Here is a 27641-nt window from a genome sequence, read left to right as displayed (position 1 = left end):
TTCACAACCATAAAAGTATTCCACAATTACATATAAATCATTTACTAATTTCAAAACATTCATTTAAACATCACTAATATTTCCATATTATCTAAAAATCAATTGTCACAATTTTTAACTAAATATTTCACTATTGTAACTATTTAAAAAATATTTATTTATTTATATTTATTATTCTTAATTATTTCTATAATAAATTTTGAATCCTAGCCTATTTATTTGTCATATATTTATGCAAAATAGATGGGTGTTTTTATTTTTCTTTTCAATAGTAAATCATATCTCAATTGTTTGAAGGTCGCTTGCCTTCGATTCATGGGGAAACTTCAATGATGTAACGAGACCGAAAAAGAAATCCTATAAATACATACAGCAAGCAATTGCCCTGGTCTATTGGAGGACGCTTGAAGAGAAGAGAGAAAATGGCAGGGCACGGAGGGCACGGAGGACATGGAATAACTCACAATGGATTCACAATGCACCCTCCCAAGACATGGCACGCGAGAACTGGCAAGTTCATGTGCGCCGTCATGTGGTAACCTTGCTCATTCTCTCATTTCCTTTCGTTTTCCCCATTCTTTTCTCTTCTACTCGCTCTTCTGTTTGGTGTCGACAATTCGGAAATTGAGAAAGGGATTTGCGGCAGTGTGTAAATCTTAACAAATTTTCAAATGTTGAATTTCCAAATCAGGAATATCATCCATCCGTGTGAAAAAACACGCGAATTGATTATATTTTTCTCATAATTATCCCTCTTCCAGTTCTTTGACGCTTCTACATTACATAGTCTTGAAATGAAGACTTTGGGAGGAATTGTCCTATTTTTAAGATCCAAGATATGTCTTTTTCAAATGATTTATTCTATCCTGTGTTTTCCGAGATCTTGGAAAGTAGGACTGAAATCATAAATCACACCACTTTCTCTATGCGTTCGTCATTGAGGTGGAGATTTTTCATCTTATAGAATGGGATAGATTATTGGCTGTGTTGCAATTACATTAAAATTTTCATCATTTTTAAATACAATTGTATGTATTTCTGGAAATAGGTCAGCGCTATTATTTTTTTAGGAGGTATGCTTAAGTTCCAATTGTAAACGGTAAAAATTAAAATGAATTTTAGGAATAGATGCAGTTGTGCCTCTCAACCTCCCAATGTCGGTCTCTACCAACGGGAAGAAGAGGTTTAGGTTCTCCCTCAATCGAAAGGGAGAGTTGGGGAAAGATATGGCGAAGGTAGCACAATAAACCTGGTGTATCAGACATTGAATGTGGGTAAAGTGGGGAGTTTTTTCCACTTCACACAGCATTTATATTGTCTAAATTTGTACCCCTTGGGTTTGGACATCCCAAATTCGCTTAATAATAAATCTGGCCTTGCACATAAACCTATGGCAGGGTCAGAGTTTAATTAAACTTGGTCATGGAAGGAGGCAGAAACCATTGCATATTCACGTTATATCTCTTAGCCAAAGGGAAGTGGGATGAGTTTCTTGGTGGGAGTATGCTTCAGAACCTCTTGAACGAGAGTGGGATGGTGTCAGAGTTTAGCTTATATTCATATTTTCTTTATTGGCATCAGTAGTATTTAATTCAAATAACGATGAATATGAAATCCTGATGGCTTGTTGGCTAGTTTTTGACATGAAAAAAAAGCTCTCTTTATGCGGCCCTATCATTAAACATGTGCGTGTTAACTTATGATATTACACTTCTGCTAGAATGTAATGTCCCCACTTGGGATTTCCCTTAATTTAAATCTGAGACATCCATTCTAACCACAAATTAGAATAGTAATATATTAATAAATACAATTTTATCAGAATTAGATATATTTTACTATAAAATTCTGATATTATTTCGAATAATGGAACTTATCTTGATCAGCTTTCCGGATTTTGACAATTGAGGATATGGTATGACTGATAGAGTTAATGATACCAGCAGTTCTGAAGGTGTCATTCATTGATATGAGTATGCAATTTGTGTCTATGACTGATTTTGTAATGGCAACTGTACTGTCGTGGTTTGTGTTGTAGTTCTTTGTCACTATGCTATGTATATACTGTCATCCCTGACACCAGTCCATGTATTCATGCGATCTGGTTTACTGACTCTGTGCATATAGAACCACCCAACTGGGCAATGATGGTGGTGTTCTTCCGGTTTTCTATCCATAAGTATATATAACCACTTTATGCCAAAATGTGAATGAACAACTCAGCTCATCCCCATGCATACCGCTAAGAACAAAGATGTTACTGCTTGTAACATGATAACTGTTCTGATCTTATCAATCCATGGTGATGTTATTGGATGCTTTGATTCCTTTCCTCTATATATCTCAATGTGAGGGAGGGGTCATACCACTTCATCATGTATACCCTTTGGCAAGAGACACGCCCTTTCACCATTAGCACCGTTTGAAAGAGTGCAACTCTTCATTATTTCTGCCCTTTAAAAGGGACACAACCTCTCATAATCAGATCTGCACTAATTATTTAAATCAGATCTGCACCTCTCATTTTCAAATTATTCCCCCTCTCAAATGAGGTTCTCTTCTCCCTTTTATATCTCATTGTTGAGGGAGTCACAACTTTTCCTTTCATGTCTTTTGACTTTTCATTAACTTAATTAATTTTTAATTAATCATATTTAATTATATTATTTTATATTTTAATTTAATTTTAAATATTTTAATTTTATTGTTATTATTTATTATTATCATTTATTATTAAATTTTATTTCAAAGTGGGGACATTACATAGAATGGATCTCATCAGTTACAAATTTGAAAGGCACTTAGTAGATATGTAGATTTGTCATTTGTGTGCCAACTGGAGAGTTGATAATCCTGTTTTCTTGTTATGTAATCTTTGTTTTGCAGGTTTTGGGTTTTATACAGAGCAAAGGAGGATGGTCCAGTGCTCTTGGTATGCATTGTGGCAGACAATTTTCATCAGCTATAAGCCTTCTTGATCACCTTCTTGATTTTTAAAACTCGACTTCTATTGATAAAGTTTGAAATTGTTTCACTGTAGGGAATGCGACATCCATGGGAGTCTCATGGACATGATCACAGTCATGGGCATGCACATGCACATAAGGAAGAACACAAAGTAATTTTCACTTATTTATCTTGTAATGTTTAATCTGTAGCTGAAAAGTACTCAAACTAGAAATAATTTGTTGAACTAGACAGAAAAGACCACAGAACCCTAATGGGTAACTGGTAAACTATTACGTAAGTATGGCTAATTATTAACAGGAATACAAATGCATGTGTATGAGTGCAGAAACTGTTACACTGTTTCCTGGTAGTATAAGGATAGGTATATGTATATGTGTGTGTGTACTCGAAAGAAAATATTACATTAAGACTCAAGAATTAACAAAGAAGCTAATATATACTTATCAACTCCATACTTGTAAGTTCTAGATTTGAATACTTTCAGATTATTGATTCCTCTCAACTTTTGTGCACTATTTCATCTGGTCATTGTGTAACTATAGTATATAAATATAGTCATTTAATCAACATTTAACATGCTGATTGAAGTGAAGGATCTTTACTGTATCTTGGATCAATATGGAGAAAAATTTGAAGTGTGCTATGCATATAAACCTGATTCTTACCCTTGTTTGAGCCCAGTTGGTTCTTTTCAGCGAGTGCAGCTGAGTTCATTTCTGGTGTAGGGGCACCTCATCAACATTCAAATCATGGCTCTAAGGATGAAGACTAGGATCATTGTAGTGTCTTAGTGTGTCTTGTGTTTATGCAGTTTGTTTCATGTATTCAATAAACCCCACCTTGTAAGCCCATGTCACCAATTAGGCAATTTTCTAAGCCAATTGGGACAATGTGGTCAATAGGGGTGGTAGATGGTTTAGTTTTGTGTTTGATAGGTTTTTGACATGTTTTAGGAGTGTTTGGTTGATCCAAGTGTGTGGATCCCAACCTTAGCAAGTGTGACAACATTTTGTGCAAAATTGCATAATTGCAACTTTTGAGTGCAAAAGTGCAACTTTTTTGAAATGCGGTTGGGGAAGCCTTTCAACAGCTCCAACCTCCTCCAAATTCGGTTGGCAACCATTGGGGAGTTGTATAAACCTTGTGGACATGATTCCCAAGGTTGCTGATGTTGTGTTGTGAAGTTGTCAAGCAATAGAACACAAAAAATACTGAAGTTTTCCCAGAATTTCTGTCTTTGCATTGATTGCACGTGCTTGTACGGATTGGATTGAAGGACACCATTCATGGATTAGATAGAGGGGTGAAGTAGTTTTGTTTTGGTGGTGGTCTGAGGTTCTAATTGTTTCTCAGTGGAGAGAACCCTCCATTTTTCTGACTGTAACCCGGAAAGTGAGGGTTTGGAGAGGGTTTTGGATAAAAATGGCCTTATCTTGCATTCTAGTCCACTAGAAGACTCTTTCTTTGGTAGGATGCAGGATAGGCCTCTGTACTTTAGGGTTTTCATAGGTTTTTGTAGGGGAGACTTGTTTGTGTGGAGAAAGAAGCAAAATTAGGTAGGCATCTCTATGTGACTACCTAGGACAAGATTTAGGTGGATTCCAGGTGTGCAACCCTGGAATTGGAGGTTACTCACCATCCCCCATATGCCCATAGAGTTTGTTTTCTGGTTTGAGTTCATTGATTGGTAGTTACTTTGTAAAATAGGCCTAATTACCCCTATTAGGTCTCTTGGTCTCTAAGGGGTTCAGACCCTGGAAGTACAGATCTGATCAGACCATTTTGGGGATGAGTGTAACTCCCAAAAGGGTATCTCAAATGGTAATTTGTTTGTATGGCTGTGTGGAACATTTTGGAGTTAGATCCATTTTATCGCCAAATAGGGCTACAAGCCTAGGGGTAGGTTTCTAAAGGAGGTATAAGGAATTGGAGTCTAAACCCAAAACCAATGATTGGACCAGTCTCTAATGGCCATAAGTGAACCAATTCCAAAGCCCTTAGGAGCAGGATGCCATGGGGAGGCGTATGGTAGGTATTGAGGCATTTACTCATCTTGAGTAGGCCCAAGCCTAGTGAATTTGTGAGTAGACTCATCCAAGGTGTGGATTCCTTCCTTGCAGGACCCTTGTGATCATTTGAGGGGTTAGAAGTCTAACCTTGTTTGGGCTTGTCCTTAGGTGTGTGGGTAGGGCTCTACATCAATTTCTTCTTTACAAGTGAAATGAGACAAGTTCAATTTAATTGGAGCTGTTTGTTCTACTCCAACATAGTTTAAACCTCTGCTTGAGATGGCGAAAAGGTCACACAAATGCAAATGCCCCACCAAAAACTTTTGTTTGGTCTTTTGGCATGATTTATATTTTCAAAACTACAAGCAAAAGGACACAAGTTTTACAAGAAACAAACTGGTTACTTATGAGATTAACAAGGTAGTGAGCATTCTTATCTGCATGCTGATTGCCACCCTCAGCATGTCTGGTCTGAATACGCATGCATATTGGAACACTTATACTGTACCAAATCACCTTGTGCATGTGAAAAATTTCATGCAAAGATAGGTTATCTGTATAACATAAAGACATTTTTACAGATTCAACTTTCAAGTGTTCACATCTTTGCAGATTTGCAATAAATGGACTGTACTTGGTGCCAGAATTTCCTCTATCTTTAATCGTGTATGTGATCTAATCAAATTTTCCAATGTCATTTAGTGCATTGTTCAACTTCTGTACCCAACAATGAGGTGCAAACTATATGGTTGCATTGTTATAAATCATTGAACTCATAGCTTTGCAAACTGGAGTTGTATCAGTTATAATCTGGAAACTATTAGAGGTCTCAATGGTATCATAGATTTTCACCTCTAGGAAGAATGCATTTTTCTATTGTCTTGAATAATTGATTGCCCTTAAGAAATAGGGGTTTGCCATAGAAGACATAAGCATGCCCAGAAGCGGACAATAACATGTATAAGTACAATTGTACATGACACATCCTTTGTTATTCTGTTTCACCTTCTTTGGTACCATGGTTTTCCTCAAACAGGTTCTGGTTTTCTTTTTGTCAAACCTTACTTTAGATCTTCTTATACTTGGGTAGGTATACCTGTTATTCATTAATGGCATGAACTATTTAGGAGGAGCAAACCACATATAAAAGATTTTTCCATGCATTGAAAAATCTTGATATAGTAAAGCTCAAAACCCTTTACACACATATATACACATTCGCTACATCAGACATGCTAAGAAGGTGGCTTGTCGATAGTCTATATGGGATTTTTTGCTCCAAGTTACTGTAGTACCCCAAATGAATTATTTTATAATATCCCGTCAAATTCAATTTGCTTCACAAAATTCAAATGTAAATGGATGTTAAACAGCTTCATTAAATATTATCTCCCTTATTAAAAGCGACAACTCTTCACAAGGATTAACCAAATGCATGTTATCTAAATTAACGATTCTTTAGAATGTAATGGATATGCTCAGCATAAACCTTCAGATTTGTTGATCAATAACAAATGTTATTAACTCAAAATATTAATCAATATCTACAAAGAATCAGTCAAGTCAGCACAATGGCGATTTCTGTATGAAATCACTCCATGGAATTGTTTTTTTTGTCCTCCAATTCTAGTCCTAGAGGGTTTTACTTTTCATCCTCACAGCATAAATAGTGATTAGATTTGTTGATGAACGACAAATGTTCTTAGCTTCAAATTTTAACCAATATCTACTAGAAAATCAGTCAAGTCAGCATAATGGTCAAGTTAACACCATGGTGATTTCTGTATGAAATCACTCCATGGAATTATTGTTTTTTGCCTCCAATTTTAGACCTAGAGGGTTTTCATCCTTAAGTTAAAAGAACTGAAGTTCCATGCTTTAACAAGGAGTAGAAATCAGATAATAGAATAGTTTCAAATATATTTCCTTCTCTTTGCTTGGTCTCTCTTAAATAGATTGTATTCTCCAAGAGTCATTAGTCTTCAAATGCATCTGACTTATAAACTTAATTATAATTTCATTTTGTAAAATCATTTAACCCCTTTTGGAAGCGGCTGCCTTTAACTATGGTGATTTCTTTCATCCTTTGAATTGTGTCTTCTATTTCCACCGATTTCATCTATTTCATGAAGTTGCAATTTCAATGAAAAGCTGTTCTTGGTCTAATGTGATGATGACTTTGTTGAATGCTGTGATTAATTCTTTGTTATCTTTTCCGCGATCCTCAATCACTGATTTTGCCTTGCACCTTTTGTCCTATAAGTATTCAAATACTTTTGAATATTTAACCTTCAAATCTAATTTGATGATGCCCAATTGTAATCCTGAAATGGAATTACCAAATTAATTTAGATGGTTTAGTCTTGGTTTAGTTTCAAAGATGGGACATTACAGGCACTAAGACTTAAGGAATGTAGAGGAGGTGTCGTCAATTTCTGAATCAGTTTCTTGGTTTTTGGGTCTATGGAGTTAGGGGGCCCACTTGAAGGATGTGGATTGTGCATGGTTAGGGTGTGATTAATTCTTTCTCAATCTTGTTCTTGCTTCCATGCAATTTGGAATTTCTTTTCTTTGCCACCAACACAAGAATCTTCTCTTTTGGCTGATATTTGTTTTGAATTGTTTCTTCATGGTTGTCTAAGTGCCCTGCTAGTCTCCACAACACGGTTTAAGTTAATTATTAATTTCTAACAACTTGATTTTCAGATTGTTGGTTCTTCCCTTGACGGAAAAAATCTGTTGCAAAATTCTTCCACCTTTGAACTATCACTTTGCAGATCTGCTATTTTCATTACCTATACTGCCATCTTGTGAATAGCTTGTGAAAAATAAATTGAATGAATGATTCAATAATCGGATAATCTATTAAACAATATACAAGCGTATATAAAGAGGTTACAAGACGATGTTCTATAATTAGAATATAATGTTAAAGTAAAAGATTAAAGAGCTAAAAGTTAAATTAAGCTTAAAAGCTAATTAACTAAAAAGAAAAAGCTAAATGCTAAATAAAGCTTAAAAGCTAATTAATTAAAAAGAAAAAGCTAAATGCTAAATAAAGCTTAAAAGCTAATTAACTAAAAAGCTAAATGACCATTAAACAAGGAACTCAATATAGGTGACTAAAATATAATTAAATATTCTAATACCCTCCCTTAATGGTCATGCTATCTATCACACCAAGCTGCCCTCTAAATTTGAGAAACTTTGCCGGGCTCAAGGACTTGGTGAGGATATCTGTAGTCTGATCTTCAGTAGGAATGTACTGCAGTATCATTGATCCATCTTCAACATGCTGGTGGATGAAATGACAATGAAGCTCCACATGCTTTGTCCGCTCATGGAAGACTAGATTTTTGGCTAATTTTAGAACCCCTTGATTATCACAAAACAAGGGAGTAGGTCTTGGTTGAGACATTTGCATGTTTGCAAGCATCCTACGTATCCAAATTGCCTCACATGCTGCCTTAACAGTTCCCCAATACTCTACTTCGGTCAAGGAAAGAGCTATTGCCTGTTGCTTCCTGCTGGTCCATGCGACTCCACTTGTACCCAAGTTGAAAACATACCTAGAAGTTGACTTCTGTCATCAACACAACCTGCCCAATCTGAGTCCGTAAAACCAACCAGATCAAGAGTGCCCTTCACATATCTAAGCACACGCTTCGCTGCAACCCAATGTTCAACTTTTGGGGCTGACATGAAGCGAGAAATACAGTTCACAACATAACTGATGTTAGGTCTAGTGGCGGTGAGATAGATGAGGCTGCCCACTAGTTGCCTGAATGAAGACTCATCCACTACAGGTGAATCTGATTTGGCTGATAATTTGAGCCCTATCTCCATAGGTGTAGATGCAAGTTTACAATCTTGCATTCGAAACTTATCTAGTAGGCTCTTGGCATAAATGAATATGTGGCTATCAGTCTGCCAAACCTCTACACGGAGACAATAATGGAGAAGTCCCAAATCTGTCATATCAAAATGGTGACACAAATTCTGTTTGACCTGCATGATCAGATGTGCTGCATTGCCAGTAATGATGAGATCATCAACATAGACTACTAGAAATAGAATATCATCACTAGCATGTTTGACATACAAATTGGGATCTGAAAGACTCCTCTGAAAGCCTTGATCAATCAAGTACTTATCAATTTTGATGTACCATGCACGAGGAGCCTGTTTGAGGCCATAGAGTGCTTTGACTAGTCTACATACCTGGTGTTCCTTACCGGCAACCTTGAAACCTGGAGGCTGCGTCATGTAGACTTCTTCCTGCAAATCACCATTGAGAAAGGCACTCTTGACGTCCATTTGATGGACTTTCCATCCAATTTGAGCTGAGAGAGCGAGGACAAGCCTAATGGTACTCATCTTGGCTGTGGGAGCAAATGTCTCTTCATAGTCAATGCCCTCCTTCTGTGAAAACCCTTTTGCCACCAACCGAGCCTTGTACTTATCAAGACTTCCATCAGCTTTATATTAAACACCCATTTGCAGCCAATGGGCTTCTTTCCTGGAGGAAGATCAGACAATACCCAAGTGTTGTTTTCAGAAGACTATGTTGCTTCGCTGCCATAGCCTTTTCCCATTCAGGTACATCTTTAGCCTCTGTATATGTTTGATGCTCATAAATACTGTGAATGTTGGCCATAAGAGCAAAATTAACTATGTGTTGTTGGCTTTTACCTCTAACGGATCTACCCTCAATGAGCTCATCATCATGAAGATCACCAATTGTCTTGGCCCACCACTTAGGCCGGAGAGTAGAAGTACCAACATCTGCTGCAGGATGAAGAGTGCCTGGAATATCTGGAGCAAGCTCCTCTGGATGTGGATTGAGAAGATCTTGAGGAAAGTCAGGGGGTGCAATGTCATGCCTGGGAGACCCCACAACTTCAGAGTCAACTAAATCCCTCCCATCAAGTGGAGCTAAGGGAAAACGAACACCCATACTTACAGCCTTTGGAGTGTGATCCTCAGTGCTCAAATCAGGAGAGGAAGGCTGAAAAGGCCCTCTTTCTTCATCAAATACTACATCTCGACTAAATATGAGGTGATTAGTGTCTATATCAACCAGCCGATATGCCTTGTGGTTGTCACTGTAGCCGATGAACATCAATTTCTGACTCTTTGGATCTAGTTTGGTGCGTGTGGCATCTGGAATCCAAACATAAGCTGTAGAGCCAAAAACTTTAAAATGACTGATTTTGGGCTTCTTGCCAGACCAAGCTTCCTCTGGAGTCATCTTCTTAACGATCTTTGTGAGAGACCGGTTCAGAAGGTAGACTGCAGTGAAGACCGCTTCTGCCCAAAAGTGTTTTGGAACATTTCTATGCTCCAACATAGACCGAGCCATCTCAGTGACTGTATGGTTCCTGCGCTCAACAACACCGTTCTGCTGTGGGATGTAAGGTGTGGTAAGCTGATGCTTAATGCCATGTGATGCACAAAAGTTGGTGAGCTCTGTAGAACAAAATTCCCCTCCATTGTTGGGCTGAAGAGTGACTATTTGATAGCTAGACTCTTTTTCCACTAAGGCCTTAAACGTTTGAAACATGGTGAACACCTCTGATTTCTGCTTAAGAAAATAAACCCACATGCGTCTGCTGAAATCATCAACAAATAATAGAAAATACCTGCATCCAATGACTGATGGAGTGTTCATGGGACCACAGATGTCTGCATGAACGAGTTGCAAGACCTTGGATGCTCTCCAAGCGTCTCCATTTGAAAACGGAGTCCTATGCTGCTTTCCAACTTGACACGCCCTGCAAACTCCATGATTCTGAGTTTGAATCTCAGGTAATCCTACGACTAGATCCTCTCGAACCAACTGAGAGAGATAGTGGACATTGAGATGCCCATATCGCTGATGCCAAAGAGTGCTGATGGAAGTACTCCTAGCTGCCATGGCGAGCTCTTGAGAACTAGTAGAATCAACAAGTCTATAAAGACCATGATCCTCAATACCAACTGCAACTGTAGTGCGAGTCTCCCTGTCAACAATGCTGCACTTGTGCAACCCGAAGACGACATCCAGCTGTGGTGAATGCTGCATAATTTGACTGACTGACAGTAGATTGAGCTTAATACCAGGTACAAAGTATACATTGAGGAATATTAAATCCCTCCCACCAGATGAAATCTGAACATTGCCCTTGCCGACAACAGTATACTCTTCACCTCCACCAAAGATCACTGAATCAGTGAAAGGCATGTACTTTGTAAACCAATCCCGACGATGTGTGAAATGTTGAGAGGCTCCAGAGTCAATGTACCAGGCTGATGATTGAACATCATCAGAGGAGGTTTGGGCCATGAACGCATAGAAGGCGGATTCCTTCTGATCAGGATGCATGGCATTATTGGCTTTCTGCTTGGACCCTCCCTGTTTGGATTGCTGGGATGCTATCAATTTTCGACAATCTTTCACCAAATGGCCATATATATGATAGTAGGAACACTGTAAGCTCTTCTTTTTGGAAGACTGCTGAGGTTGACCTTGACCTTGTCCTTTCTGCTGGAAGGATGGAGCTTTACCCTTGTACTTATGCGAAGCTGAGGCTGTGAAAGCCTGTTCAGTGGATGAACTTGCGCTGCTTCCAAACTGCTGCTTCCATCGATCTTGTTGGAGCAGCTTGTTGCAAAGATCAGGAAACTTCAAATCAACACTAGTAGAGGAGATATTGAGTGTATCAATGAAATGCTCGTAGGATTTGGGAAGGCTTTTCAGCGTGATCACTACCATATCCTCTTCCACCATGGTTCGGCCTATAGCTTCTAACTGATCACGAATGTCCTTGATCTTCGTAAGATGTGCTCGGATAGATGACTTCTCATCCATCATGATAGAAAACAACGAAAACAACATATTCTTTAGAAAGAAAGCTCGGCTCTTGTCGGACGTTTCATGAAGATCCTTCAAAAGATCCCAGATCTCTTTTGCTGTTTTACCTGAAGGCACCTGTGGGAGTTGATCATCTGTGACGGAGAGTTTGATAAGCATGACAGCCTCTCGATTCTTCACATCATGTTTGTCTTGATCATCACCTGCTGTTGTAGGACGAGATTCTTTGCCCAAAACAAGCTGATCAAGGCAATGATACTCAAAGATGGTAAGCATACGCTATTTCCAGGTGTTGTAGTTGCGACCGTTGAACTTTTGACGGTGTTCCAACATCATGTTGGTTAATGATGCCATCACGGAAATCGAGGTTGATCGAGGTCAACTAAGTGAAAGCAAGAGACAGAAGAATCTGATTTTAAAAAAAACAAGAATACAAACAGCTGCTGAAAAAACTGAAATCCTATAGGAGAATTCTGACACGAATTCCAAGGCATAAATTTCGAGGTTTGGAAGAAACCCAAAAATTAAAATTTTCTGCACACTTAAAACAGCATAAATGGTGCCAAAAAAACAGCAAAAATCCCAACGTCCACAGAAATAGCAGAAATTGTGAACTGTTTTTAAATTCCAAGGCAAATTTGCTGGCACAAAAATCTAGGCACGGAATAACGAGGCAACCAGAAAAATCCGAGACCAACCTAGAAAAGCTCTCGAAAAACCCACCAAGAATCTGAAAACAGAATCCAGATCCGACGGCTCAAAAAATTGAGGCATGAAAAACGATGCACCCAGAAAAATCTGACAACGACCCAGTTGAGCTCTTGAAAAACCCACCAAGAATCTGCAACCAAAATAAAATTTCGACTTGAACAGAAGGGTTGAAACCCTAGTCGAAAATTGCAGAAACCCTAGGAATATTTTCAACCTGCAAAAAAAAAAAAACTGCCCAGGAAGAGAAAAAAAATCTCTTCAAAAAAAACTTCGAAAAATTTTAATAACAAAAATTTTCGAAATTTTTAATTTCCATGCTTTGATACCATGAAAAATAAATTGAATGAATGATTCAATAATTGGATAATCTATTCAACAATATACAAGCGTATATAAAGAGGTTACAAGACGATGTTCTATAATTAGAACATAACGTTAAAGTAAAAGATTAAAGAGTTAAAAGCTAAATTAAGCTTAAAAGCTAATTAACTAAAAAGAAAAAGCCAAATGCTAAATAAAGCTTAAAAGCTAATTAATTAAAAAGAAAAAGCTAAATGCTAAATAAAGCTTAAAAGCTAATTAACTAAAAAGCTAAATGACCATTAAACAAGGAACTAAATATAGGTGACTAAAATATAATTAAATATTCTAATAGCTTGCACAAAGCTACACTCTTATTTTGTGTTTGTAAAAAACTTGCTCAAAGCTACACTTGCCCTTTGTGTTTGTTTGAGACATTTTTGTGTGCTCTTTCTGTTTGTCGTATCCACAGGAGTGTTTGCAAGAAACGTCCCACTTAAGCTGAGTAGTGCTAGGACATGTCTCTTGTGTGAAAAGAGGACATCAGCAGGCATACCTGGATGTTATCTTATGCGTCTCTTGTATTGAAGCTATGCTTCAGTACCAGTAGCCTATATTAGGCAATGTTCATCAGTTTCCCAGTTATGACCCATGCTTGGCCTTATTCAATTTTTTAATTATCCTGGAGAATGTTTGTGCAAATAGTTTGATAGATGAAGGTCACTAACTTGACAGTATTTCACATTCTTGTTTTATTGTGGTGGATACATTCTTGTACAGTTGAATCATGAGCATAATTGCTCTTCATATTATATTTTGCTGTGTAATATTGTTCACAAGGGTAACAATCATTTATGTGGGTAACAATCATTTATGTGGATAACAATCATTCATGTGATTATAAAGAGCATTGTAATGGATCCTACAGGCTAGGTGAGTGTCGAAGGCGTATTTAAGGTAAATTTAGAAAAAACAAATAAATTACACACAAAAGTAAAAGAACTACAAAATAGTAGAACAGTTGATTAAAAAAGAGAAGTTTGCAATGAAAGCACAAGCTATTTTCTCAAATCTATACTTTAAAGTGAATTTCTTCAGCTAGCCATGATTTCTCAACCTTGTTGTCTTCTATTCTAAATTGAATTTCCATTTTCTTTCATGTGAATAGTTGTCTCTTTATACAGATTTTTCATATTCCTTTAGATCATGATAGAGCTATGCTAAGTGTAATATTGGTTTCCTTTCCAGTCGTGACATTTTAAGAGTTATACTTAAGGATGCTTGGAATGGGGAAATTTTATTTCTTCTAGCTGAAGTAATGAATTTGAAATATGAATTGTTTTTCAACTTTGAGAGTAGATTGCACAACTTTTTGTTCATAAACATCACATGTTCATTATTTTTTGAAGTGTCTACGATCTCACAGTATATTTGTCAATTGCATGGTCTCTGTAACCGTACATTTATTTGGTTCAATTATAAGAGGAAGAATATTTGGAGTTTATCATGCCAAGGGAAAAAGATTTGTCCATGGTAGAATCTTTTTGGGTGGGCTTATTGAAAGAAAACACAATGCTTGCCTAGATTTGTTTAAAAAATCAAAGAACTCATTATCGAGAAGTAAAGAACAGGCCCATCAAGGATTCAAACAAGACTACCAAGGTGACAAACCACTGCTAGGATTGAAGGGCTGTATTGTAATCTTATGGTTCACCACGACCATGAATGTAGGACCAAGAGTTGAGAATTTTTTTTCAAAATATACCTGTATATTCAATTCAAATCTATTCCTGGGAGGATGAGACCTTTAAAATCAATTCAATATTTCAGGCAAGTGAATGTTGTTTTTGGTATATGAGAACTCCTTGGCAGTAGTAAGCTGTAATCACCAAGGCATTCTTCTTAGTAGTTGGTACATTGCATCCACTCAACTCCAGGAAGTTGTTTTCCTATCCTAATATTTTCCCAGAAGGATAAGACTTCAAAAACAATTCAATATTTTAGGCAAGTGAATGCCATTTTAGTTCATGAAAACTTCTTGGTGGTAGTAAGCTGTAACCACCAAGCTATTCTTCTTGGTAGTTGGTACATTGCATCCACTCAACTCTAGGAAGTTGTTATCCTGTGCATTCTGAAGTGTTGCTCTGCCATTTGATTCATTACTTTCTTATTGATTTGCACACAATACATAATTTGTAGAATAATTAATGAAAAAGTTTTCAAACATTTCTGTACAGATACTTATTAGTGCACTCCTCTCGCCATTACTGACAAGACACTCAGATACATCAAGCCTGTGTTGTTGCCACAAATGATAAAAAAATGAATTCCTTATTTGTTTTTAAGAGCAGGTTTTAATACGACCCTTCAATAGTGAAGGGGTTGGAAAGTTTGCTCTTAAGTTGAAAAGAAAACTGATGACTTTACTTTTCACATTAAAAAAATTGTCTGCAATATATTCACCCTGGCAGAAAATAGATCCTGCTGAAGAGAACGTGAACTCAACATATTGGCAAAGAATAATATGGAAGAACAGTGTGGAAGGGACAAAACCGCTTTCTAAATCATCACATTAAAAAGTTTTAATTAAAACATTGCGGAAATGCCTAAGCATAAAGCGATAAGGAGAACTCTAAATTGTTGTACCCAGTACATAAACGGACAAGCCTCTTATTAGATGAAGTTTATGCTGATCACAAAGTTAGCTTAGTAGATCAGCATTTGTAGGTGAAGTCAAGGTTGATTGATCCATAAACCTCTGGGTTAGTAACCGTCTAGAGCTGCATCAATAATGGGTTCTCCTATGTTATTCTGTTTGACACTACTTTCAGTAATCTTCTCTAATGCGTTTAATAACTTGTAGCAGTATTAATCAGGCAGAATCAGTAAGAGAAATGAAAATAAAACAAGAGGGCACACAATGAACAAAATTATACATGACATAGATTTCAACTGGAAAAATTCCAATGGGGTAAAAACTCCAGGAATGGTATGCACATAAGCATCTCATCCACTATCATAGTGTCAGTAGAAAGAGATTGTCAATTTAATGGTCTTATTGAGGCCATAATCAATCCCTACAGTCATATTTGTTCTCCAATTCCATCCTTTGGAATTCATAGAAAACATTGTTTGCACTTCTTTCATTACAACAATCTGGAAGTGCCTTTTTTTAGCCCCACAACTAATTCCGCTTTTTATTTGCTGTCTTCTTTTATTCCTCTATGTTTATCTTACCAAGGCAGATGATTGATTATCTTGGAAATGGCAACAACCACCTCTTCCAAGTGCCCTCTCTTGGGAATATGGATGGCTACCTAAAAGGCAATGCCTGGCTATGTAACTGCTCACAAATTATTTGCCAACAATGAACACCCATTCAGCTTTCGCAGGTAAACGAAGCAACTGCCAATCATAACGTAACAATCCCGCTGTCATTAAGTCTGGAACTGATAGAAGAGGAACTCCAAAGCGTTTAGGACCAAAAATGAAGAGGCTGGAGCACCACTACAGTCAAGCCTGCAGCCTTAGCGAATACCTGTATTACTGCCACAAAATAGCTTGCAGTCTGATAGAAAATCTGTAGCACCTGCAATAGCTAAAGACACCTGTAGCAGCTTGTGGATCATCTGTAGCATTTCTACAGGCAACCTGCACCTTGCTACCAGGGTATTTGCAGCCTCATACAAAAGTACCCAGCTGGATATCCACCAGATGCAATGTTTACCAGATAAATCATTTGCAAGTTAACCAAATAAATTTGGGTTACATGAGTGAATCTATTTAATTGGTTTATCAATTAGAAGATTCATTTAGGAACACAAAACTTGTAGAATATTAGGAGTTAAGGTTGCTATAGAACAAACACCTGACACAGATCTTTGATTATATGGTGTTCCTCAGTCTAAGCTTTGACCTCTTAGGATGAGGATGTGCTGCAGTCCAATAGATATATTAGTAGCAGTGAGAAAGACAAGGCCTAAGGGAATAAAATGTGACTCTTGAATTATTGAATGCTCTTTAAAGGAAATGCATTGTTAACAATACCCCCCCTCCCTAGAGCAACCTTAAATCTCACAGAAGCAAAGAGTGCAAAGTTTGAATAAGAAGATCTCATTCTGAACAAGATAAATTTAAGTCTGGAACGGTGTATCATTATATCAAAGAGAGAAGAGAAGTTATAGTAGAAACTAATTGTGTTGTTTTGTGGATGTGTAATCACTGTAATGAATGAAAACCAGTACACCTTTTTTCCTTGTTCAATGCATGCTTTCTAATTTGATGCTACACTTGTGGTCTCATTTCCTTTATGCTTGCATTAGCTCCAGCAGAGATTAAGATTCTGTAAGTTATGGTTACATTCAACTTATGCCACCATTTTTCTCGCCACCTGTCCCATCAGACTACATAGAGTCTCTTAATGGTCTTAGACTCTTATGAATGTTTTACTTTTCAAAGTGACAATTTCTGTATGGCCAACAAGAAGAGAAATAATTTGGATTAGATTATAAAAATTGTACGATACTTGTTACTTTTCACCAACAAACGAATAAATTGGATCTGGAATGCATGTTTAATCCAGAAGTCATTAACAGCACCACAATGTGGTACATCAAGTTGTCACTTGCCTCTAGGCATATTGTTGACCATTGCAAACTCCCAACTCAATTCTACTAGATAAAAAACTCTAGAAAAACATGCACAAAACCACGTTACAAAATGCAAAGAGAAAATCATCTTCCCAATTGTAATTCTGCTCAAATCCACACAAGATAGCCATGAATGTTCTTGATGTTGCATAAACATTCACACAAAGCTAAATGTTTGGTACCTTTTGGCAGCCAAACCATTGGGCCAAGGAAATAATTGAAAATCATTACAAAATGTCCAAAAATTAGGAGAGGGCGGCAGAAAAAAATGTTATACCTTGACCTTAAGAATGTCACCAATCTGCCACTCATCTGGATTAACACTAATCTTCATTCAAAAAAGATCTTGGAGGACACTGACATTAGCTAAGCAATCTGCTATACCATTGCTCTTTTTGTAATGACTAAACTTTATAACATCAAAGCTGTCACCTATCAGCTGAACTTCATCAATAATACTTTTTATTTTCTATCTTCCAAACAATCCTTGAGCCAATGATTGATAATGATTTGAGAATCTCTTTCTACCTGCAAAAGTTGACAATTTAGAGATTTGGCTAGTTTCAATCCTTCAAGAAGTATTTTTGCTTCCTCTTTATTGTTTGTCTTAGAGCCAAGGAAGAAAGAACATTCTTTGATGAAAGAGCTTGATGGAGACCTTAAAACCACCCTACCTGGGTTGCCTTTTGCTACTCTATTAAAATTGAGTTTAATGAACCTACCCTGAGGAGGTTGCTGTTTACTTCTAAGTCGATTCTTATTTTTCTCGGTTACCCAATTTATGGGAGATATTAAATTTATTTTAAACTTTTAATATTTTTTCTAATATAATTATGTTTCCATAATTTAATTCATAGATGAACTACTCGCCACTTGGCAAAACTTGCCAAGGCCTGAAAAAAAAACTCGGGAAAAGCTCGACATCTTAAAAACATGCTTAAATTTAATTAAAAATGCATTTATTTTGCAAAATTTAATGAGAAGATGCATCCAATGAGTCAATAAATGAGAACACAAAAGAAACAAGCTGATTCTAGATATAATTAAATGCAAAGTGTCTACAAAATCGCATCCTCATGAGGAATGCTGATGGTTGGAAGCCTGTAAGTAAAATAGTAAATAGTTTTTGTAAAACCAAAAGTAAATACATCATTACAATTACAACTTCCTCTTCCCATCTCTAGTAAAAACTAGGGGAGAGGTAGAACTAGAGGGTCTAGCCCTAGAAGTCTGCAGTGGGTGTGACTGTGCCTCCTCGGTCGGTATGGCTGGCTCGTCTTCCATCTTGGATGGAGCTATGTCTCCACCGGCTTCTGGCACTGGCCTTGACTATTCATCCTCATCCTCTTCCTCAATGTCATCCAGCGTGAAACCAAATCCACCCCCCTCCTCCATAGCATGCCTCTCCAAATTAGTGATGTCATCCTCGGACAACAATGGAGGCTGTCCCTGTGATGTCCAATCACTGTAAGGATCTATATCATCCAAGTCAATTGGACCACCTTCTACTTCCTCTACCTTACGCATAATCGAAGATTATATTGCACGAAGACAAGGTCATTGAGGCATTTCTGCGCTAACTTGCTCCTCTTCTTCGTGTGGATTGCTTCAAACAAGCTCCAATTGCACTCACAGTTGGATGAACTTACAAGGCTGGCATAAGATTTTGAGGGCAAATTTTTTGAGATGGGGGGTATTTCCACCCCAACTTTGCACCAAGCATCTGCAAATTAAAATTAGGTTGAGAGTAGCACCCCTCACTGGGGTTTGAGAGTGAGAAAGAGAGGGGTAGAGAGATAGGTCTAGATCTTGGGGGAGAGAGGAGAGAGTGAGATGGAGTGTGGCAGAGAGGGGGATAGAGGAAGAGTGATAGGGAGATAAATAGGTCTAAAATTCGGGGCAGATAAAGTGAGTGAGATAGAGAGAGCAAGAGAATGTTGATAGGAGCATACTAATTACTGAAATTTGACTAAGTTTGAAAAATTAAAAGATCTTCTAAAACCTAGAATTTGCATTATAACTCCTAGAGATCTGAAACCACTCTCAAACATCCTGCCAATATATACATGAAATATAACTTAAAGTATGAAATGCCACTTATACTTAAATGTTATATTTCATGTATATATTCTGATGAAGAGAATGAAACTGACCTGAAAAAAAAAAAAAAGATAATTTTTTGACTTGTTTGGGCCTCTTTTTTTAGTGTACCCAATGCAAAAAACTCGGGCGAGTTTTTTGGCGAGTAAAAGTCAGAAAAACTGGCAGAAAACTCGCCGAGTACTCTGCGAGTTTGCCAACTATTATCAAATATATTTTGTAATCTTAATTTAACTTCGAAATTTTATCAATTAAAAATTATAAGTCGTTAATTTGAACCTAATCACAATTTTTTTTCCTGATTTTTATTAGCTGTTAAACTTGTTCTGAATTAATTTGATGGTTGCTGGATTTGACCGTGTAATCAATTTTTTCATCAATGTATCAGATCATGCTCCATGATCCATCATTGGGATGAGTTAGCTAGAAAGGAGAAATGATGGATCATGAAGCATGATCCAAAATGTTGATGAAAAAATTGATTACACAGTCAAATCCAGAAACCATCAAGTTAATTTACAATGGACTGTGGAAATTTCATGCATTTAATTGTTCTTAATTTTTTCCATATAGAGTGCAAACGCACATACAAATCTTGAAAGAGACAATACGATTTTGTCCAATTACTGCATTTGGCTGTGGCTTTGCCAATAAGTCACTCCACTGAACTTTTTTACATACCTCTGGATTCTGTAGGGAGACAATATTTGGCAGGCAATTGTGCTTCCTTGAAACCCACTACATTTTATAACCTTCTTTTTCCTTTGTGGAAGTATATTTGACTGTTGGATTTATCCTAATTAATTTTCTGTAGCGAAGATTCTTGAAAAAGTAATATTTTTGTATTTTCCTAATCTACCTTAAAATCATAGTATAAAGCACTGCTGGCAGTGCCTGGCTTCTTTAGCTTTCAATCGGAGAGAACTGAGTCTTTCTCCAATGATGAAAAATAAGTGTGGCAATAATGAATCAAGCTTCCGCAGTCCTTAGGTTGTTGTGAATACTGATCCTGAAATGCAATTGAGCTGAGAAAGAAGAAATTATATGAATGTCTACAAACAACCAAAACAGGTTAATGGGACTTATTAAGGTTAAGTAATAATGCTGTGTGCTACTTGTTGAATGGGTTATATATTGAATCCAAATTGCATCAGGGTCTGCAAGATCAGATTCCAAATGCTTTGGTCAATTTGATCGTCAGTCTGGGTTCTTTTTTCTAAATACATATTTGGTAGATTCTCTTTTATGAGGTTAACCTCTGACTTAGATGCCAGGAAATAGGAATATCTTCCATTGAAGACAACAAGGATTTCACCTGGCCTTGTCTACTGGGGTGTGTTGCACTCAATGTGTTAGGTTTGGATTTTTACTTAATCCATAGAATTTTAACATGTCACTCCTTTGGAATCCTTCGTGCTTTTACCACTTAAATCCATCCCATTTGTCTTAATAGGTTAATATTTCAGGCAGAGCTTGTATAGAAAGTGTGGTTGGGCATGGGTCCTTAATATGGACCCTTGACTCCTTAATATGGACCCTTGACTTCTATTGCTAAGTGACCTCTTTGGTGACATGTAACGGCAATTTTAGGTCCATGCTTTGCCCTAAGTACAATCTCTACTTCCAGTTGTCCTGATGGCTACTACAAGTGGCCCACTTGGGCTTATGTTGCTCCTTATCATTGCCCCCTCCAAATCCTTTAAGCGACACTTTTAAGTTTATAGTACCATTATGGTTGAGCTCATAGAGAACATGGGTTGGGCTTGGTTTCTCAATATGATCACATGACCCTCATCTGGAGGTTCCCAAAGGTTGACAAATAGGTGTAAAGCTTAGGCCCATGCATTGCCCTACTTCTTGGAGCTCCCATGGCTACAAGAAGGTGCTCAATAGCCTTTAGGAATGGAACAAAGGTTTACAGTGGGATCATTTCATACAGCTTGTCCTGAACCATTTGGACTGCCACCCCAGTTGTTTGAATGCATAAAATCTAGAGTTTCTTGAGCTGTGATAGTGTTATTGAAGATTTTGACATCATTCACAAATTGAGATTGGACTGCAAGTATGACCTTTGGCAGTGGCGATTCAAGCCTGTTTGCTCTAAATTTTGAAATAATTTCATATGTTGTGTTACATAATGAAATTGTTCTAAAGAAACTCTTATCTTGGGCATATGGTTGTAACACTTCTAGTCTTAAATGCATATTAACAAGGTTTAATAGAACTTTGAGAATTTTTGCTTGAACCTTAAAATATTTATAGACTGCTAAGCCTGTTGCACTGAATCTGCCAATTTCAGATGAACACATTGACTCTGGCATCAATGGTGCAGGAGCACTAGGACATGTGTCTACTTCATTTTGGCATGTGTCTACATCATCTTGATTCATGGTTATGTTGGAATAGAATGTGTGTGTGTGTGTTTGAAGGCCTATTGATTAGGCCTAGGCAATGTATAATAAGCCCTAAGGCTCCAAAGTGTGTCAACTTGGTCAAAGGCCTTGTATGGGCATTCAATAGGTATTTTTGTTGTTTAGGGGTCTACAATGTGTAGTATTTTCATTCTTGACCTTTGGTGTGAAGGCAAGATCAATTTGTAAAAAGTCGTCAAAAGTTGCAAAAGTTGCAATTGTTGTCTTAAGCAACTTTTCTTGCAACATTTTGAAATATGGTTACTCCAACGGGTGGTTGGTTGCTTGTATGCATTGAGGCAGTTGGAGTTCTTCCTTGGCGTGATATAAGCTTGGAGGAATGATGCCTTCTAGTGAGAGAAGTTGGAGAAGCAAATTTTGAATGAAATCTTTGTCTTCAAACGAAATGGTTATTGAGTTTTTTCTGCATTTTCCTTGAATTCCAGTTCTTGCATGATTCCTTGTGAATGGTGGGCATGAGTTAAGTATTTGACAAGTTGTAACAGAGGTTCACAGATCATTTGGAGTTGGTCCGAGGTCTTGAAACATTCAGGTTTGAGAGACAGAGGATTTTCCATCCCATTGGTTTGGTAAAACCCTCAAACCAAGGGTTTGAATGCTAATAGGGGCACAAATCAACATCTCTCCATGGGATCGATCTGAAACCTGGGAGTATGTTGATTTGGCATGTATATTAATTGTTCCTAGTGGTTGTGAAGACAAGAGGTATCATTTGACTATCCTAAGATGAGGCCCTAGGCTTGACATCGGTCATGTGGCAAGCCTGAGTAGTAGAAAAAGGAGATAGAAAACCTGAACAGCAGATTGGTGTATGGTCAAACTAGGCATGTGAAGGACCCTTGGGTAGGTGCAGATCCCTAGCAAGTGTCATTCTTGCATTCCTTATTGATTGGTGAAGCTTTTGAGAGCTTAAACCCCAATACCAGCTAGAAGAGGCAAAATAGGGTCAGTAGGGTTTGACCATCCGTACTCAAAACCCAGATGCAAAAGTTTGGAATCTTGTAGAAGACCCAAAAGGGTATCCAAATATCTAATTTATTCAGGGGGTTGTTCAGGTAGATTGCGAGTCAAATCAGGAAAAGTCCGATTGGAGGGCTAATTGCTTGTAGCCCTATTTCCTAGATCTAATACGGGAAACAACACAAGAGTCTAATAAGCACCCATCTGAGGGGTCAGAATCTATGCAAATGCCATATAACACACGTGTGAACATTCACATAGGCCAAATTCCACCTTGTGAGTAAAGATCCTGTTGCTAGGGGTGTGGGGTTGTTAGGTGTCTTTGGTTGAAGGGTTGGAACCTAAGGGGTAGGAGACTCCTTGTCAATTGTTAGTTGTCCTGAGTGAAGAGATCCTTGGGAAGGATCTAGGGCAGGCTCTAGTAACCTTGAGAAGGTTAAGGACATTGGTCCATTGGGTGACACCAAGTGGAGACCCTTATTGAGCAAAAACCAAAGGAAGTGATTGAACATCCCATATCCCTTTGCATCAATCAACCCTCATTTTGCCACGTAAACTTTGTTTTCCATCCAGGGTGTTTTGAAAACCATGATAGGCAGTGAATATTGTAGTGGTATTGTAGATAAATTGAATTGAGATGCTGTTTCTATTGCATTAATGATCATGAATTCAGATTCATATAGCGAGCTTTATTTTGAAGATATTAAAATTATCACCGCATAGCCTGGTGGCTCTAGGGCCCAGGCTATGGAGATTCATTAGTGTCATTCTGTATGCTCTATAGATAATAAATAATAAACGATAGTTTGATATATCAAATTTGAAGCACCGTGTATGTGAACATTGGGCATTAAAATGTTGTTTTTATATCATTTTCATCACTATTTTGGTGATTATGCCGAATTTCATATGTTATATAGCATCAAACCTTTGTCAATTTCTGGATTTTGGCAAACTTTTTGCCTTCTTAAAACCACCGAATCTTTTGTACCTTGTATCATGCTTAATTGTAAAGCAAACATTAGGAAATAATCAAGGTTGAGGGGAAGAAGTGTTGAGAGGAACAGCCAACTTGAATGTGAAGAAGTACATTGATAAATGCTAAGGTGTGAACCTAAATAAATGATGAATCCCTTAGATAGTTTGATAGGGAAACCCCTTTTTCCATGTCCATTTATTGGAACAGGTGATAAGTTTTTTAAGATTGTTTTATATGCTGCTTTGTTGAATCACATTATTTCTATCATAGAAAACTATTCCATAAATATTGGTGGTTAAAGGGACTGATGATGAATTCTGAATTTCAAGTTGTGCGTAAACCTAAAGCTGCAGGGCGAGGTGATTAGGAGTTTGTAGACAGTTTAAATGACAATATAATCCAACAAATACCAGTGTTTGAAAGCATGACAGTTGTGTATTGGAAAAAGGGTTGTGTATGCATTATTGTTTGTAAAATATGGAACAGGCATATAAAATGTTTTGCTTAACATGCATAATGAATGTGTCTTTAAATTGACAACTACCACACTATGCATTAGTCAATGCCAAAAGGCACATTTTACACTCGACATCGACTTGGACTTTGGTGTGGGTGAGTTGATGAATGCATGGGGAACATTGACAGCCGATGTCTTTATAGATATGTAACTCTCAATAATAATAAAATTGTCAAATATAAAACATGCAGCCAATGCTATAAACCAAACTTTTCCAAGAAGATAGCATATTGAAAACTCTACGAAAAGGTTCTATAATGTGGGCTACGTGTGTGAGACTATAAAAATATTTAATAATGATTTGTTATATATTTGAGGAGATTCAGCTTAATACGGATCTGTTGTGTGTTCTCAGAAGTATAGGTGATAATACCACCACATTATTAGTGTAACAATGCAAGGATTAGCACCTCAAGTGTTTCATACCTCAGTGCATACAGGTCCCTATTTATAAGGATCTGCATTAGTTTTTAACTTTTACCCATTTGGATAATCTTGGTTGTTGCCCCCAAACTTTGAGTGCATGCTATCTTGGCTAATGTTGACTTAAAATTTTCTAAAGTATGCAATTCTGAAATAAATGACTAGGATTATAATATTATTTGTTAATTGTTCTCTTTCTGGCATATGTTGAATTTTCGTAATATCCCAGGCTGAACCAACATAACACTTTTCATTTGTTGTTGATATTGCAGGATTCTCATTAAGATCTCAAAGTGTTCCCTATGAACAAAGTTTGATACTCGATATCTACTGTTAAAGCTATTGAGTACACTGTGTTTTAATATCGAATCTTCAATGCTCAGTTTTATTAAGGACTTTTGCATTCTTGGCTGGGCGCTATAGGAATAAGAATTGCATACATTTATTTGTGTTAGCCTGCTTACTGGGCTTTTGGTTGATGTAGATCTTTTTTTGAATTCATAATTATACTGGTTATCATATTTATCTATTTGAATCCAAATCTGAAGAGAATATTTGGTTACTTGGTGATTTGTTACAGTGGATAAGGAACATGAGCATTTGCGTACTCCGAAAAGTTGAATTTCTAGAATCAGTTTCATTTGATTTGGTTTCATCATTATGCTAATTTTTGTTGATTCCATGTTTCAAGAGTGGATCTTAAGCTGTTTATCATCTCTTTTGCACATAACCTGGAAGCCCTATATTTGCATTTGTACTACCGGGCTCTGTCAAAATCCAGTCCATAGCCAGACTTGTTCGAACTGGGTAGGAATCGCAGTTCAGGTATGGGCTGGGTTCACCCAGCTGCCCTCGCCTGTGGGTCTGTACCTGGTGCAAACCCAGGAAGATACTACATCCAAAAAATTTAGGCAAACAATTTACAAAACAAACCCTTGACTAGCCCTAGTTTTATTATATATACATATATATAGTACGTCCAACTACCGATCTTAGAACAAGGAATAGTCATCTATTTCATCCTAGGACATTACAAACAAAACACATTAAATAGACTATAGTTGGCAACTAGGCAACACCATCCTAAACAATAATTGGTGCAGGATTTTTTTATTATTATATTTGATTTGTTTAAATACACGATCCTGGCCAGCAATAAGATTTTACATGGTAGAGGTTTATTATTATCTTTGATATTGATATTGTACAATATATCATGTTTGTGCCTATCAAATTACAAGCAATTCAAACGCGTAACAGTATTGGATTGGTTGGTGAATCATGGTTTTTCCGTACACATTATTATGGACTCAAGGGTCACACAATACTCACGGTGATCATAAAAGGCAGAAGGATACGACGTGTGTAAGAAAATTTTGTTCTCAAGGCCTGAATTTACGAAGGGTATAACAGTGCTTTCCATACCTTTTGGTGCCCAAGGAATTTGATTTTATATTTCAAAAAGGATTTTACGAAGTTGCATAGTGTTATCCCTAAAATATACAATGCACAGTAATAGAAATTTTGGATTGTTAACTAGTGTGTTATATCTAATGTAGTTGATTAGGAATGTATACTCTCTTTTTTTTTTGGGTATAAAGGGAAAATTATATTAAAAGAACATCCTTACGTATTCCCACATAAAGAACATCCTTACGTATTCCCACATAAAGCTTTTTATTACGATGATTGATTACAGTGTGTGATCTGAAGTTGATGTAAATAAATATGCACAGTTTAATTCAGAAACAAGAATAACAACTATTAGAATATCAACACAAATAAATTGCATAGAAAATATATGACATAGAATTGGACAATGTAGAAATTTGAAGCAATTAAGTTGAAACAATGCATATTGTATTCGACTAAAAAGTGAAATACTTATTCCCTGTCGTACACCATGATGTAAAACTGCATTGGCATTTCCACAAAACCACACATGACAAAAAGTTTTAAATTTTTAATTCTTAATTTAAATTATATAGAAAGAAACATATTAGATAAAAAATTATAGAAATATTTGGTAAAGTGAAAAGTGGATGTTTAGAAAATAAAGTGAAAAAAGAGCTCATAACAAGGAAAATTATTGACAGCCTTGTTGTCAGAATTGACCTTTCCTTTGCACTGCGTCAACCTTCTGGGCAAAAGAAATAGAAACTTATGTTGGCACACAAACATTTATATAATATTTTCTAGCTCTCAGTGACTCAAATAATATACACAAATTTCCATACTCAATTAAATTTATCTCCAACATTGTTTTGATTAGAAAAAATGGGAAGGGCTTGTAGGAACATGTTTACCATTGCACCAAAAGATCAACCTATTTATGCTCGATACAAACATCAGAATAAAACAGATCTATGAGAGGCCGTTAGTCCATGTTCCAACTCCAATGGAGGATGGTGGAGATTAGTCCAACAATCCCCCCTCAACTTCACCCAAGGGGATTTGAACCCATGATCCAAATTTGGTACCATTTGTTGGAACACATTTGCTGTTGTGCCAAAAGACTGACCTATTAACGCTCAATACAAATGCCAAAGATAAGCGAATCGTGGGAGGTAGTTAGTCCATGTTTTGAATCTGAAGGAGGATTCTAGGGATTAGTCCAATAGGGCCCAAATCCAATACATAGACAACCATCAAGGCATGAAGAAAGAATCTCATGAGATGTGAGATTAAAAATTGAACTAGATAGACAAAGCTTTTGACTAGAGCTAAGAACTAATGGG

General features: G+C 36.9%; 1 protein-coding gene across 1 annotated transcript; it reads left to right on the top strand.

Moving 5' to 3' along the window:
* The first annotated feature begins 242 nt into the window (after nucleotides 1–242).
* Nucleotides 243–25465, top strand: LOC131066841 (NADH dehydrogenase [ubiquinone] 1 beta subcomplex subunit 2). The gene is made up of 4 exons (XM_058001706.1): nucleotides 243–535; nucleotides 2887–2932; nucleotides 3041–3118; nucleotides 25176–25465. The coding sequence occupies exons 1-4, from the start codon at nucleotides 423–425 to the stop codon at nucleotides 25185–25187; spliced, it is 249 nt and encodes an 82-aa protein (XP_057857689.1). The 5' UTR covers nucleotides 243–422; the 3' UTR covers nucleotides 25188–25465.
* Nucleotides 25466–27641: the final 2176 nt, after the last annotated feature.

This window comes from Cryptomeria japonica, chromosome 8 (genome assembly GCF_030272615.1).
Source record: "Cryptomeria japonica chromosome 8, Sugi_1.0, whole genome shotgun sequence".
NCBI lineage: Eukaryota > Viridiplantae > Streptophyta > Pinopsida > Cupressales > Cupressaceae > Cryptomeria > Cryptomeria japonica.
The sequence above is the reverse complement of the archived record's forward strand: the minus strand, read 5'-3'. Positions and strand labels throughout refer to the sequence as shown.